The sequence below is a fragment of the Delphinapterus leucas genome, chromosome 14, assembly GCF_059928025.1.
Source record: "Delphinapterus leucas isolate spDelLeu-1000000601 "Yukka" chromosome 14, BTC_Dleu_Yukka2, whole genome shotgun sequence".
NCBI classification, from domain to species: Eukaryota; Metazoa; Chordata; class Mammalia; order Artiodactyla; family Monodontidae; genus Delphinapterus; species Delphinapterus leucas.
In genome coordinates this window covers 12449467-12464837 of record NC_143142.1, presented here as the reverse complement: position 1 = coordinate 12464837, position 15371 = coordinate 12449467, and the positions used below count along the sequence as shown (strand labels likewise).

The following is a 15371-nucleotide window of genomic DNA, read 5'->3' as shown; positions in this document are numbered from 1 at the left end:
CACATCCCAAACATTTCGTATGACTGAAGTTGTAGTATAGAATGGTGCTTAAGAGCTCAGCTGCCTGAGTTTGAATCCTGGCTCAGTTCCTTAAAAGCTGTGTGACCTTGACCAAGTTCACTGACTTTCTCTGCCTTGGTCTCCTCATCTTGTAATACATTATTCCTGGTTACTCATAACATTTTACAATGGAATAATTTTATAGAGTTGCTAACAAGGATTTAAATGAGGTGACTGATTTAAAATCAGCATACAATAAATTGTTGTTACGATTATTTTTACTTCCCATCCAATAGAGGGGAAACAAGCAGTGGTGTAACAGGACAATGAACTTTGAGATATCATGGGGGTGACGCTGCACAGAGGAAGCTTCTATCACCAGGAGAAAGGGAAACCAGGTGTGCACAGACCAGTGGGTCTCAAAGGGGGGTGATTTTGCCCTTCAGGGATATGTGGGCAATGTCTGGAGTCATTTCTGGTTGTCACGACAGGGTGGAGGGTGCCGCTGGCCAAGGACACTGCTAAATGCCCTACAATACACAGAACGGGGTCCCAAAGAATGCCCCACAGAATGGGGTCCCAAAGAATGCCCGGTCCCAGAGGTGCCTTGGTTCAGAGCCCCTGGGGTAGACAGACCCCTCATGCTTCAGTGTGGACCCCAGAATGGCACACAGCTGGCACACCCTGCAGAAAGCTGGGGACTGATGGGTGTCAGTCCCCATCAGCGAGGGGAAGCCCCTAGTGCAGCCCCGACAATGTGAGGTGTCATCAGCGCTCAGCCAAGACTCCAAAAAGGAAAGAGTCCTTCCATCCAAAGAGTCCTTCCATCCAAAGAGTCCTTCCATCCAAAGAGTCCTTCCATCCAAAGAGTCCTTCCATCCAAAGCCTGCTCTGCTCCCCGATCCCACTGTGGCCACTCCTCTGTGAAACCCTGGGAACTAGAACCAGAAAACGCCATAACTTAAGCAGGAATTTCCCTCATCAGTGATTGGCTAACTGGGAAACTAGAAGTCAAGGCGCTGGTTTCTGTCAGTGCTGTGAAAATCTGCTCCGGGTCAGAAATTAATCTTTGGAGTTCTCTGAACATGAGAATATTCTCATGGGGAGAAGACCCACTCAGCACTGAGGGCCTTCCTTGCCAGATGGCAGGCAAGAACTGAACACAAACCACTGTCCCTCTGACACACCAAAAATCAGATCCAAGTACCCATCCTCCAAAAACACGTGGAGCTGAGCGCTGCGCTGGGAGGCCCAGGAGCATGGGATCCAGGTCAGGGCATGGAGGACACAGAGTTCTGCATCTCCAGGCATCTAGTTTGTAGCTAAGACCTATTCCTTTTCTTGCAGAGGACACTGCTAGTCAGCCGGCTTGGTCTCGGGGGTATTTTGTGGGTTCCAGCATCAGCTGGTTCATGAGATGCATTTTCTGCATGTGCAGTGGCCTCCGTCTGCCCTCTTTCTGTGCTACCAAAAGGAGCTGGGCTCGGCGGCTGTTGCTCTCTTCCCTTGACCCTGAGCTTTGGAGATGGCCCTCTGGGTAACATATGGCTTCATTCCTCACCTCTCAAAGAGGCCAGGAGGGATGTGACATGACACATGCTGGATGCAGAGCCAGGACACCCGGTTCTACCATCAATAAAAGGTGGGAGTTTGCCCACCTCATGTATTAGTTTCCCAGGGCTGCTGTCAAAAACTTCCACAAACTTGGGTGGCTTAAAACAACAGAAATTTATTCTCTCACACTTCTGGAGGCTGTAAGTCCAAAATCAACGTGTCAGCAGGGCCATGTCCTCCCTCCCTCCCAAGGCTCTAGAGGAGGATCCTTCCTGATTCTTCCAGCTTCTGGTGGCTCCAGGTATTTCTTGGCTTGTGGCCGCATCACTCTTATCTCTGCCTCCATGGTCACAAGGCCTTCTCTTCTCTCTGCATGTCTAATTTATAAAGGTACATGTGATAACATTTAGGGCCTACCTGGATGATCCAGGATTATCTCATCTGAAGATCATTAACTTAATCACATCTGCAAAGACTTTTTTCCAAATAAGATCACATTCAGAGGTTCCAAGGATCTGATGGGACTATCTTTGTGGCAGGGGGGCATTTTTCACGTTACTACACTCACTTCCCATCTTTGCTCTCTTCTGGAAAAAGGACAGGCTGGTGAGCCTCAAGTTCCCCTCTGGCTCCAAAAATCTGTAGGTGATCCTCAGAGAACAGACTGCATCTGTCCTGATGTCCACGGCAGCAGCATCTCAACAGAATGTCTAGTTTTCTCAAAGCACTTTCACATCTGCCTGGCTTTGCGCTGCCAACCTCCTGGTGAGACACACAGGATGGCTAATATTAGACCCATTTAACTGATGAAGCAACCGAGGTCTGGAAACTTCCGACTCGTTCTCTCCTTGGGTGATTCAGATAATTAGAGCCAGGAGCAGGCCTCTCAGTTTCCCTGAGCCATGCTGCTTCCCATGGTATAGCCTCTCAGCACTGTGGGCTTTGTTCTGGAAGTGGAGGGAGGTGCTTACCGTGGAGATCCAAGCCCACTGAGGATCTCTAACTCACACTCTCTGGGGTGTGTTGGAGGGACTTCATCTGAATTCGAGGTAGTCCACACGGCAGCAGCGACCTGGTTCAGTGTCTGGCTGCATCACCCTGTGCGGGACCTTTTCTTCCCTGTGGGGATCTTCCTAAGCAAGGGGTTTTCTCAAACTTCAGGAACTGAGAGAACATTAGGGACATTAGCAGAATTAGAAAGATCTTCTTTGCTTCCAGGCAGAAAAGATTTTGGGAGTCTTAGATCAAATTCGGGGATGGGGACCTGGGGGGCAGGTTCCCCCTAGTTCCCCCTGCCTGTGACTTTCAGATCTGGGCAAAGTTCCTGTCCTAGGCCTCAGTTCCTTGAAATAACATCGATTTGGTGGGAGGGCATAGGGGTGGGTAGAATATCCCACCCCTGCCTTTTATTTTATTTATTTATTTATTTATTTATTTTTGGCGGTACGCAGGCCTCTCACTGTTTTGGCCTCTCCCGTTGCGGAGCACAGGCTCCGGACGCGCAGGCTCAGCGGCCACGGCTCACGGGACCAGCCGCTCCGTGGCATGTGGGATCCTCCCGGACTGGGGCACGAACCCGTGTCCCCTGCATCGGCAGGCGGACTCTCAACCACTGCGCCACCAGGGAAGCCCCACCCCTGCCTTTTAAACCTAACTCAGAAATGAGGATGAAGAGCTAATAACAGTCAAGTGTTTGGAGTTCTTGAGAAGAAAGATGCATCATCTACACAAAGTATCATTAACTTTATTACTTCTCAGGAAGAGGTGGGGGAACCAGTTAGGAATCGGCTAGATGAGAAGTGAGGGTACTGCATTAAGATCCCCAGAGGGTGTGGTGGGTAGATGGGCTGGAAATGACCATTATTTATTTATTGCTTTTGTTAAGTGCCTGTAATGTGCTGGGCACTATGTGGGATGTGTGTGGAACACAGACATATACAAACCACCCAGGGTCAACCTTCTGTGGGGGATGGAAGCTCTCACATCTCCTCTTCTCACAAACGGGAGCATCTTCCTCCTGGGCGGAACCTGGTGCCAGAAATCCCTGCCATTAGCTACCGCTCCTTGGGGGTAGCCTGCAGAGAATGTGTATCTGGGTTAAGGCATCTTACTACCTGGGAGGAGTAAGGCAATGCCTGGCTCAGGAACAGCACACTGATTTAGCTCATTTCACCCACTCTTGGCCACTGATGCAGCTAGGACCTGAGCCTCCTGTGTGCACAGTGGGGAGGGATTGGCCCTGGGCTGATGGATCGCTGCTGGGTGGGTCCGTGGGAAGTCAGGGGTTAGCATGACTGGAAGGTGGGGAGGGAAGGGTCAGTGCAGGCAGCCGCTTGCCACCAATTGGCTTACAGACTCGAGGAAACAAGACATCAACAAGCAAATGTTTAACTAGATCTCAGAGCAAGAGAACAACTTCAAGGGCCAGTAGCAGTCCCAACTGCCAGGTGTATAATACCATTTACCCTGTGGTGGATCACGGGTCTCTGAGAAACCGAGAGTTTTGGAACCTCTCCTTTGAAAAATGCACTGACCTTTGTATGCAGATGTACACACATGATGCACACTTTGTATGCAATTTCAGGGGGCCCACCGATCCCTGAAGCTCATTCCAGGACCCCAGTTAGTTACCCTTCTTTACCAAGTTCAAATGCTGTGCTTTCACTGCCTTAGCTTGGAAACTCTCAACAACCCCAGGAGGTAGGTGTGGCGTCATCCTTTCATGAAACCGAGGCCCAGAGGGAGCACGAAACTCGCCAGGGTCATGCAGCTAGTGAGCGTCCCAGCTGGGACCAGGACCTTGTGCTGCCCAGATCTAGGAGTCACTACTTCATCCGAGTCGACGCTGTGCTCCAGGAATGCATTTACAGAGAACACAATGAGAATGGTACCTTCTTGGAGTCAGCCGGTGCAGCTGCCCTGGTAAACCCATGCCTGGGTCTTCCCATAACCATGTCTTTAGAGATCATTTATAGGCATATATGCAAATGGACCAACTGAATGATACAAAAATGAGTCCTGGGGGAAATTCTGATAGGGATGCAATTGCTGAAGACTTTTGATGCCTAAGCCTCCAAATGGAAGGATATTTCTAAATCATCCATTTATCCAACAAATTCATATGTGGAGCATCTCCCATGTGAATTTCAGTCCCCAACCAACTTGAATAAAATCCAAACTCTTCACAATGGTCTCCACGGCCCCTTGCCTTTCTCTCTCCTCACCTCTTGCAACTCTCTTCCTTATACTCCAGCAACCCTGACCTGTCAATTCCTAGCTCTTTCCAAGCTTTTCCCACCCCAGGGCCTTTGCACTTGCTGTTCCTGCTGCCTTGGAATATTCTTGCCCTGGCTGTTCCCATGCCTGGCTCAGTCTCATCCCTCAGGTCTCAGCTTGAATGTCACTTCCTCCGAGAGATCTTCTTTGACTTTATCTAAGAATATCTCTCCACTATACTCCAGCCATCTGTTTCTGTCTTCTTAGCACTTTTAACAATCTGTAACTGTTTTATGTCTTTATTTGCTTATGTCCTCATTATCTCTCCCTCTCCCTTGACCATATAAATATAGCTCCATGGAAGTGGGAGCTGTGCTATCTTGTTCACCGTTATATCCCCGGCCCCTAGCACATAATAAGGGCCCAACGGTTAAAGAATGAACAGCTGAAAAGTATGTTTGGAAGCAGGAGCACTCTTCAGCCACCACTTTATCCTACTTCGTGTAGCAATACAACCAAATTTGGCTCCAGGGTGTGACGGTGCCCTCATCTTGAGCTAGCGGGCGTATGACTCTCCAAGATGGTGGCCTCTGGGGCCAAGCGAGAAGCCGAGTTGAAAAGATAAAGGTCCTATGACTTCAGCTTGGAGAAGCAAGAACAAATGCAGTGTAAGGGGAGGGTCGGGATGCTCCTAACTTAAGAAAGATGAGACAGTGATGCTGGCTTAAAAAAAAAAATGTCTTGCTAACCGGATCCATCATCAAAGGAAACCACCCTATGGACAGTTTTATGACACAGTCTGAAGCACAGGAAATGGGCTGCACGGGAGTGTTAGGGGACTTTTAGAAGTTGTATTGCTTTCTTAGGAAAATGCTGTTGGCTTCTGGAACTGCAGTTTAATTAAGTTCAGTTGGCTGGATACCTTCAAAGCCTGTTCCAGGTTCTTACCAGCCCTTGCAGACACAGACATCTTCCAAGCAAATGTGTGAGCATAAGAGTGGCAAGATAAGGTAGGCGTTCTCCAATCACGGATCATGCCACCCGGGCGTGTGGTGGGGCAGGAGGCCAAGGGACTTGACTGTCCAGTCCTGCCTCACCTCCCCCACCCTGCCTCCTCGTGCGACAATGGAGGCGAAACAGTGCTTTCTTCATGGAGGTGTGTGGGGCGTCCAGGCTATCAGAGAGGCACCAAAATGGACAGACAGACCCACATCAACTGATTTATCTGTCTTGAGCTCTGATGCAGACCCTCCAGGGTGACTCACCTCCACCCCAGGGGTGGAGCCTGTTGGGCAGGTTTCTCAAAGTTGATCTCCAACAGAAGAGAGCTTTGGGGGCCACAGGGGCTGCTGTCATTCTGAACTGACCCTTATGATAAGCCCAGAACCAGGCTAGGTACATGCACACCCTTCATCTTATTGGACTGTGTCAACAACGTTGAGAAAAAGGTTTTGCTAAGCCCCTCTTCCAAATGAGGAAATCAAGACAGAAAGGTCATCATCACTGGCCCGAGATCACTCAGCTTGTAAGCGGCGTAGGTTGAGAGTCTGAGCTTGTGCATTTGGCACTCTTTGCTAATGACCTATCACAACTGATTATCAGGCACTGTTTTGGGTGCTATGGATATAAGAATATATAGAGGGGCTTCCCTGGTGGTGCAGTGGTTGGGAATCTGCCTGCCAATGCAGGGCACACGGGTTCGAGCCCTGGTCTGGGAAGATCCCACATACCGCGGAGCAACTAGGCCCGTGCACCACAACTACTGAGCCTGCGCTCCACAACGGGAGAGGCCGTGACAGTGAGAGACCCGCGCACCACAATGAAGAGTGGCCCCCGCTCACTGCAACTGGAGAAAGCCCTCGCACAGAAACGAAGACCCAACACAGACAAAAATAAATAAATAAATTTATAAAACAAAAAAAGAATATATAGATATTTTACCCCACCCCTCAAGAGCATGTTTTTTAAAAAATGCAGTGCTTGCCCTCAAAGAGTTTACTCTTTTCTTTTACACTTAAGGTTGCATCTTAAATATTGGTATGTGTATCTGTCTCATTCTCCAATTAGACTGCATACTTTTTAAGAACAGGAGCCTCACCTCAGCTTCCCAGGCATAGGCCAGGGATGCATCCCTTGGGCAATTTGGTGAAGGCCAGGGACCCCTTTTCAGAATCAGGCTACATAAAATAAAGCACATAGGATTGCAAAGGAAACCAATTATACTATAATACAGGTATCAGAATATGAAAACGCGAGTTTGTGAAACGGTACTACACGAGCTTCTTTATTATGCCTTACGTATCAAGATCTAGATGCTGGCCTGTCTACTACTGCAATTTTTAAGTTGTGAGGAGCACAGACAATATTTTGATATCTTTGCAACAACTGTTAGTGACAGGAAAGTCTCTGTGATTTGCACGTGTGCTGAAGTCACAGGAACTGCTGATGCTACAGGGGTTTGTCACCTTCATTCCTCATAGGAGAAAATGCTGCCTTTCTACTAGAGGTTAGTGAAAGTAGAGATGTCATTTTTTTCCCCAGCTAAACTCATGGACCCCTGAATTGCACCCATGCACCTGCAAAGGGTCTGAGGATGCCAGGTTTCGAACCCGTGTTAATCCAGTGGCATTTCCACACACTGTGCTACTTTCCATAAGCGGCCAGGGCTACTGAGAACCTCAGTAACCAAGCTGGGAAGACGCCGCCTGGGGTCACTGTCCTATCTTGTCCTGTGATTGAGTGCACGCCTGTTCAGTTTTTCCATGTCATCCGAGAAGGTACGGTGATGACACGTGGCGATGAAGCAACAAATAAAGGCAGGAGGGCAGTGTGGTCAAGAGCATGACTGGGGGTGGGGCTGTCATAGGGGATCAGATTCACAATTGGATGTCCCCCACTCATTAGCTGTGTGTCCTTGGGTGGGTCAGTGACGGATCAGGACTCAGCTCTCTCACCTGTGCAGTGGGACTGAAACATACGCCCTGGTGGAGTGGCTGTGAGGACCCAATGAGACAAGGGATGGGGAGTTCTGGTACAATGCTAGTGCATGGAAAGCACTCAGTAAAAGACAACTGTTTGAGAGCCACCTTGCACTTTCATTGTTTATCAAGTGCCTCTCTCCAAAGTCCATAGAGTTCAATGGATAGCATTTGAATCACAATGTTCCAGATTGCTGCTTCGCTCTGTCTCACCCAGGATCCCACTCTGGGAAGTGGAGGTTCACAGTTGGGAGAGGCTCCCCGTGGGAGGCTCAGAAAGTTTCTCTCTTCCTCCCAGCCCGGTCCATGCTGATGAGTTTGGGGAGTGCATATCTAACCATTGGTTGCATGGCTTTTCTTTTCTTTCTTCTTTCTTTCTTTTTGTTAAAAAATTGTCCACCAAAGCTGAGCTGCCGAGTGAATCGTTAAGGGAGCAAATTCCAAGAGCATGAGCTTCTCTTGTTTCCCAGGACAGGTTTGGGCCAAGACAAACCTCAGTGATGCCAACAGCAGTTGCTTAAACAGTGGAGCTCAGAGCTGGCTTCCCGGCCTGGCTTGCGGGGCTCTGTTTGAACTTTCTCCTCTCTCCTTCCACCCAGTGATTAAAGGAACCACATGGAACTTTCTCCTTATGCCTCTTTCCCCTTCCTTCCCCATGCACCCCCTTGGAAAGGCTCCGCAAAGTCCCCATTTCTCAAAGATCCGGGAGCTGTGGCCTCTTGATTTATGTTCACTTGGCAATGTGAGGTTGCAATGGCCTGAGAAGCCTGAATAACTGGAAAAGGGAAATGGAGGAGGGTGGGGCTGATGGGAGGGTCTGATTGTGGCATGAGCTTGGCCCTCCCTCCAGCAGACCAGAGCCAAGGACCCCAGGACCAGTAACCAAAGGAAAATCAGACCAAGTGGCTGGAGTGTGAAAAAGAAGTCAAAGCTGTTCAAAGAAACAAACAACATCTGTCCTTTCTGGACGCTTGGTGATCCCTTGGTTTTTCACTTTCCACAGATCCTTCCTCCTGGCCATTTTGGGTTTCATGTGTAAACAGGGACAATCTTAATCCCTGTCCCATTATAGGTGCTCCATAAATGCTATTTGAATTAAGTCCTCTTATAAAAGAAGAGGAAGTCGACCCTTTTTGGTGTGGTTCTGTTATGTATCTTGCCTGGGGCTGCAGTACATGAGTTCACATCTCCGTGAAAGCATGGCTTTCACCCGGCACATAAGGTTCTGTTTCCTGAATTAGATCTTGTGTGACTTGAGGGCAGGAACTATTCTTTCCTTCTCTCCTTCCCTCCTTCCCTTCCGCAAATATTTATTGAGCACCTACTATGTGCCATCATCATCTCCTCTCTACCCCCACTCTAACAATTAGCATGTCTGTCTCCTAATAGGTGCTTAATAAGTGTTGGATGGATGGATGGACAGATGAATGAATGAACAGATGGAGGTTTAGGTGGGACTCCAGAAAGTACGCCAGGGTCTTTGGTTCTCCTAGAAAGTTGTACACATGGTTAACATCTCAGAATTGGGATCCCAGGCAGCAAAGAGGTGGGCTGGGACTGGAGCTGGGAATAAGGACCCCTAGTTGCCAGTCCCAACTTGGCCACCATCTTGCTGTGGATCTGGGAACAATTTATTTAACTCTTTGGGCTCAAGTTGTCATATCTGTAAAATGAAAACAATCTCAAGACTACTTTAGAGTTTCACTATTCTCCAAAACGCTTTACCTCCAAACCAATGAAATCAGATCCTTCCATAAAAGATTTATGAGACCACCAGATTCACTCCTAGCTCATTCATTTCTTTGACTATCTCTCCTTGGTCTGACTTGGAATTGCCCATGTCTTTTCTTGTTCAAGAATCTCCACGTGGCTCCCAAGTGCCTGTCACATCCAGTATACTTTCCTTTCCTTGGCTTTCAAAAGATTCACAGTCTGTCCACAACCCACAAACCCACCGCATTTCTCAGCATTCAGCATTTGGAATCTCCCACTGCAGTTCGGCTGCTTCCTCCCTGACACTGATTTACCTCTGGGCCTTTACTTATGTCCCTTCCTGTTCCATTTATGACTTCTAAATCTTAGTGATTTCATAAAGCTTCCAGTAGAGTCAACCAAATTTGAATAGATCACCCCAAAATAAGAGCTTACTACAGGAAAGGGAAAAATGACCCATATCTCCACACCCAAAGACAAGCTCTGTGGACATCTGGGTTTATTTCCTTCTAGTCTTTTTTTCTTTTTAAATCTGAGCAGGGTTTTAGGGGATGAACCACATGATTTACTTATCAATCACCTATAGTTGGTTGGCTATGGAGGCTGTTTGTAATCTTTTGCCATAGTCTATGTGTTGTGAGAAACATCCTGTCACTAAGTCTTTTTACACGTCTTTAATTATTTCCTTGGGCTACATTCCTAACAGTAGAATCACTGGGATTAAAGGCTTTTTGATGATGGTGGTGGGCCTGGGGGGGGGGAGGTGCATGGCAGGGGAAGAGGAACCACGTTGAGATCCAAATCCCTCTGTGAGTCCAGGGAGCACACTGAATGAGAAATGGCCATCCCCATCTTTTCTTTGGGAACTGGCCAGTTTGACAGGCACCCTGGCACCCTTGCTTCCCTGCCTACTCATGTTCTGGCCCAACATCAAGCTTCTGAGACCTCGAGGAGGTTTTTTAAAGGCAATACGCTAAAGAGAAAACCGCCAGTGTACCTTTAGCTGGGACTGAGGATTCAGAGCTAAGTCTCTCCTGGGTCTCCCCCCACCCCCATCCTCGGTTGATGGAACTGTGCACTTGGACATGTGTGATTGACTGTGGTATTAAGGAAATATGTATGACACAATGTTTTTAAGCTTTTTCCAGCGATATTTATATCACACAAATGGCATGTTGGGTTTTTTTTCCCCTCTCAACCACCGAGAATGAATAAATCAGTTGTCTTAATCAAGCTAATGGAGAGGGCATGGGCTAGAAAGATGGGTGAGAGGCGGCTCTTTGCCTGAGCCTGTGGCTCCCGTATCAGGGGGGGCCCTGGCAAAGTCGCTTCACATCTCTGGGTCTCTGTTTCCCTGTCTTCAAGACGGGCATGGTGACATCCGAAGGCTGATGACTTCGCGGGATAAAGATCGTCTTCTAAGCATTTGGAATTCCTTGGAAGAGAGTAGCTGCATGAATTTTTAATCCTCTATTTTCAGCTCTTTGGACCTGCGTGTAGGAGCAGAGCTGTAAACACAGAGAACTCACCACTACAGTCTAGTTTATAAGGTTTTTGTCTCATACCATCCCATAGTTCTGACCTTAAGAATGACTCAGAATGTGGGGGAAATGCAGTGTGTTGTGGTGGCTGTTATTACTTAAAAATTAATGGCTTGGCAAACACAGGGATCACCCTGTCATGCCAAGGTCATGTTTACACCAAGCATATATATTTCAAGCTCCTAAACCTTCAGCAGCACTGAAGGGCAAAATCAGCACAATTCCCACGCAAGACTCAGAATCCCGGGCCAGAATCACCATGGCTCTAAAGGGAGTTGTTAGTGAGTATGCATTCTGCAACCAGAACGTCATCAGCCTCCACATACCTTATGGATGGAGCAGGCTTTTCAGGTTCTAATTCATGGAGACCTACCAACTCCACGGAGAAGTGAAAAAAAGAAAAGAGAAATTCATAAGGATGCAGGACCCAAACTTGGATCTCATTCATTGTTCATCCATCCATCCAACAAGTATTTATTGAGCACCAAGAATCTACCTGGGACTGTGCTAAGTGCTGGGGATACAGAGGATGGCAAAAGCAGAATTGTCCGTGCCTGGGGGGAGGTTGTAGTCAAGTCAAGAAGACAGATGTTAATCAGTAATCACACAGGAAATGTAAATTCATAACCAAGTTGGGACCAATGAAAGGAAGGCTATGGCACTTAGATGCATCATCACTGGGGAATCTGATCTAGCTTTGGAGACAAGGGAAGGCAGAAGTCACTGTATATACAAGTTCCCTTTTAAGAAAAAGTGGTATATTTGAGGATGTGAAAGGCCAGAGAAGTAAAAGTGAGGGGAAGAGAACTAAAAGATGGAGCTAGGCACACCCATTGGGATGGCCATTAAAAAAAAAAAAGGAAAATAACAAATATTGGCAAGGATGTGGAAAAATTGGAAGACTTGTACTCTGCTAGTGAGAATGTAAAATGGTGCAGTCACTGTGGAAAAGAGTTTTGGTGGTTACTCAACAAGTTAAACATAGAATTACCATATGACCCAGCAATTCCACTCTTAAGTATATACCCAAAAGAACTGAAAACAGATGTTCAAACAAAACCTTGTACACAAGTATTCACAGAAGCACTATTCACAATAGCCAGAAGTTGGAAGCAACCCAAATGTTCATCAATGAATAAACAAAAGGTGGTCTATCCATACAGTGAAATATTATTCAACCATCAAAAGGAATGAAGTTGCTACAACATGGATGGACATTGAAAACGTTATGCTAAGTGAAAGAAGTTTTAGAAGACCACATACTGTAGGATTTCATTTATATGAAATTTCCAGAGTAGGGAAACCCGTAGAGATAGAAAGAAGATTGGTGGTTGTCAGAGGCTGAGGGAGGGCAGAATACGAGTGACCTCTAATGGGTAAGGGGTTTCTGTTTGGGTGATGAAAAAGTTCTGGACTAGATAGTAGTGATGGCTGCCTAACAGTGTGAATCTACTTAATGTCACTGAGTGGCACACTTTAAAATCATTAAAACAGCAAATTTTATGTTATGTGTATTTTATAATAATAATGATAATAATAATAATAAAAGATGGAGCTAGGGAGGTAGGCTGAGCCAGCTGGTGAAAGACCTGGATGGTGTTTTAATGCTCAGACCAATGAACAGATCATCCTGACTGCAGGTGGAAAATGGATGGGAGTGGGCAACAGTGTTAGGATGGGGACCCCTGAGGAGGTGGGAGCATGGTCCAGGAGCAAGATGGCTTGGACCAGAGGGCACAGTGGTGGTGGAGAGAAGGGGGCAAATTTGAGTGATACGTAGCAGGAGGGCTTGGCCATTCCAAACAGACCCAACTCTTCTCCCTCACATACATGTGTGCACTTATCATTCATGGGGCTTGAAGGGAGAAAGTCTGTGTCCTCACAGGGAGTCTGGAAAGCATGCAGGAAGAAGACCCTTGGATTCAATTTTTTATTCTTTTTGCTGCCAGATCTTAAGCAAGTAACTTCATTTCTTTGTGTCTCCATTTCTTCCCCTGTGAAAATCGGGACCCTAAGATCCATTTCATAAATTGTTATGTGGAGATGGGAAGAAATAAGCGTATTGAGAAAACGGCACCTGCCCTAGCTTTCTTCCGGGATTCTTGGGAGACCCAAAGGAGCTGTTAATCTTTCAAAGACCACATAGATCACCCAGGGAAGGCAGCCCACACCGCTGGGGCTGATGTCACAGCTTTCAGAAGGCAGGTCTCTTGAACAGATTTTCCAAAAGTGGCGACTTTATAATAATCTCCAAAGTAACAGATTACAGTTGTTAAAGCTAGGGTAAAAAGACAGAGGACTGTAGGAAGCAGTGGGAGATGAGAAGCAAAGTCGCCGATCACGTTACTGTCTTTCTTCTGTACTCACCCCGCCCACTCCAGCGCGGGCTCCGCCCCTGGCTAAGCCCCACCCAGTCTCCGCCCCCTGTTTTAGCGCTGGCCACGCCCCCTCAACTCCCCGCTCCCAGGGTTGGAGGCTCCCACCTGCGCTAAGCATTTGGTACCCGAGAGGGGATGAGAGGGCATTTGATGGGTGAGGATGGGAGGGCTAGAAATTGACAGGGTGAGAATTGGGGAGACGAATCCCTCCCTGTCCCCTGTCTTCACTCACTCCCTTGTTGAGGGCCTTGGCTTTTGCATAATGTAAGTACTTATATAATGCGTGCGCTGCCTCGAGAGCTCTGCATTTGTCTTTCTGTCCTTCATATGCCAATGTGCTTCCGCCTCGGGTCTAGGTTGAAACTCCTGGAAAGGAGGGTGCTACCTAACAGGTCCTGTTCGACCCCAGCCCCGGGCCAAGGGCCGAGAGAGGCTGGGGCTGGGGCGGGGTTGGGGGACGAGGCGGGAGGAGTGAGAGCCCCACATGACAGGCTTCTGGAACCAGATCCGGTGCCAACTTGGATTCTGTTTTTTCCTTCAATAAAAGGAACTTTTCACTTCTTTTTTCAAAAACGCTTTAAATTTTTTTATTAAAAAAAAAAACGGGTTCCCATCTGATTGGAGGCATCACAGAGCAAAAGGCGAAGCTGAGTCCCGCACACACTCGCGCCACACACACACACACACACACACACCCTCCCAAGGTTTTCCCGAACACACACACACACACGCGCGCACCCTCCCGAGGTTTTCCCGCACACACACACACACACACACCCTCCCGAGGTTTTCCCGAACACACACACACACACACGCACCCTCCCGAGGTTTTCCCGAACACACACACACACGCACGCACCCTCCCGAGGTTTTCCCGATATCTACTCCGTTACAACTAGACGCGGCCCCTCCCCCCACCTCGCCTTTCCCCTTCCTCTCCTCAATCTTGGGAGGAGCATTTTCTGTGTCTTCCCAAGTTCCCGAGGGGAACCTCCTGTGTTGGAGTGGGATGGGGGGGGGAGGGTCACGTAACGAAGACCAGAAAGAACAAATTAGATAATCAAAAGAATTATAGTAATTGCTTTCACTTTCCCCGAGCCCGCTCTGCGGATTCTCTCCCCCGCCCCTTCCCTGGCTTTCTGTCTGTCGGGAATACTCCGTCTTTCCGACCCTCTCCCCTCCCCCAGGCTCCTCCTCTCCTCTGCCTTCGCTCGCGCGTTCCCTCTCTTCCTCCGTTTTCTGGTGTGCTGGAACGTTCAGCGGAATATGATGAATGATCACCTGTCACGGCTTGTTTATTATAATGCAGGCAATCAATTACACATCCCCAACGCTGGCCGGCCCGCAGGAAATTTATATGCTCAGCACAAACCAATGTGAAAATGGAATCTCATTTGCCAAATGTCTTTCTCCCCGTACAGCACGATGATTACAGTCTGTGTTTGTTTCAACAGTCGTGTACAACTGACAGTGCCATCATTTACTGCCTGGCTCAGGTCACGTTTCTCTCAGGGTTTATTTATTGTGTTACGAAGGCCAGCGCAGGAAAAGGACAAGGGTGTCTGTCAGGGATGCCACTGTGTTAAAAAGTGGGCCGGCTAGGCTGCATTCCTGGGCAGCACTGCAGCCTCAACCCCTGGGCCCTGCCTCCGCAGGCCACCTCCTCCAGCATCCTGTTGCCAGGACTCCTAGGCCCCCAGAGGGAGGCAGCTCTGGGTATCAGAAGCTCTACAGGTCCCAGTATCAGAGGGACCACAGTTTACATTCTGGTTCTGCTACTGTCTAGCTGTGTGTGGTCAGGGTGTCAACCTCCTCATCTGGGCAATGGGAGTTTTAATGTGCTCCTCGCAGGAATCCTGTGACGTCTGGGATATCAGAGGGGTCGCTAAGTGTTAGTTCCGGTGACTTCAGATCACGCTCTGGCCACACGAAAACCCACTCATCGGGAGGCCGAGAGGAGAGGTCCCGTACGAAGAGATGTGAGTTGGAAT

The 15371-nt window shown here is 48.2% G+C and overlaps 1 protein-coding gene across 13 annotated transcripts in view; it reads right to left on the bottom strand.

Annotated features, from left to right (window-relative positions):
* Positions 1-15371, bottom strand: part of SPRING1 (SREBF pathway regulator in golgi 1) — a 333460-nt gene that overhangs the window by 165458 nt on the left and 152631 nt on the right. Inside the window, exon 5 of one of the 13 annotated variants that reach the window (XM_089894217.1) lies at positions 1226-1931. The exons of 11 other annotated variants lie outside the window; for them this stretch is intronic. In XM_089894217.1, the coding sequence (XP_089750343.1) occupies positions 1767-1931 (165 nt within the window). In that variant the 3' untranslated portion in view covers positions 1226-1766. Of the gene's footprint in view, positions 1-1225; positions 10952-15371 lie in introns of those variants that run through there. One more of the 13 variants, XM_022597997.3, reaches the window with a different exon arrangement.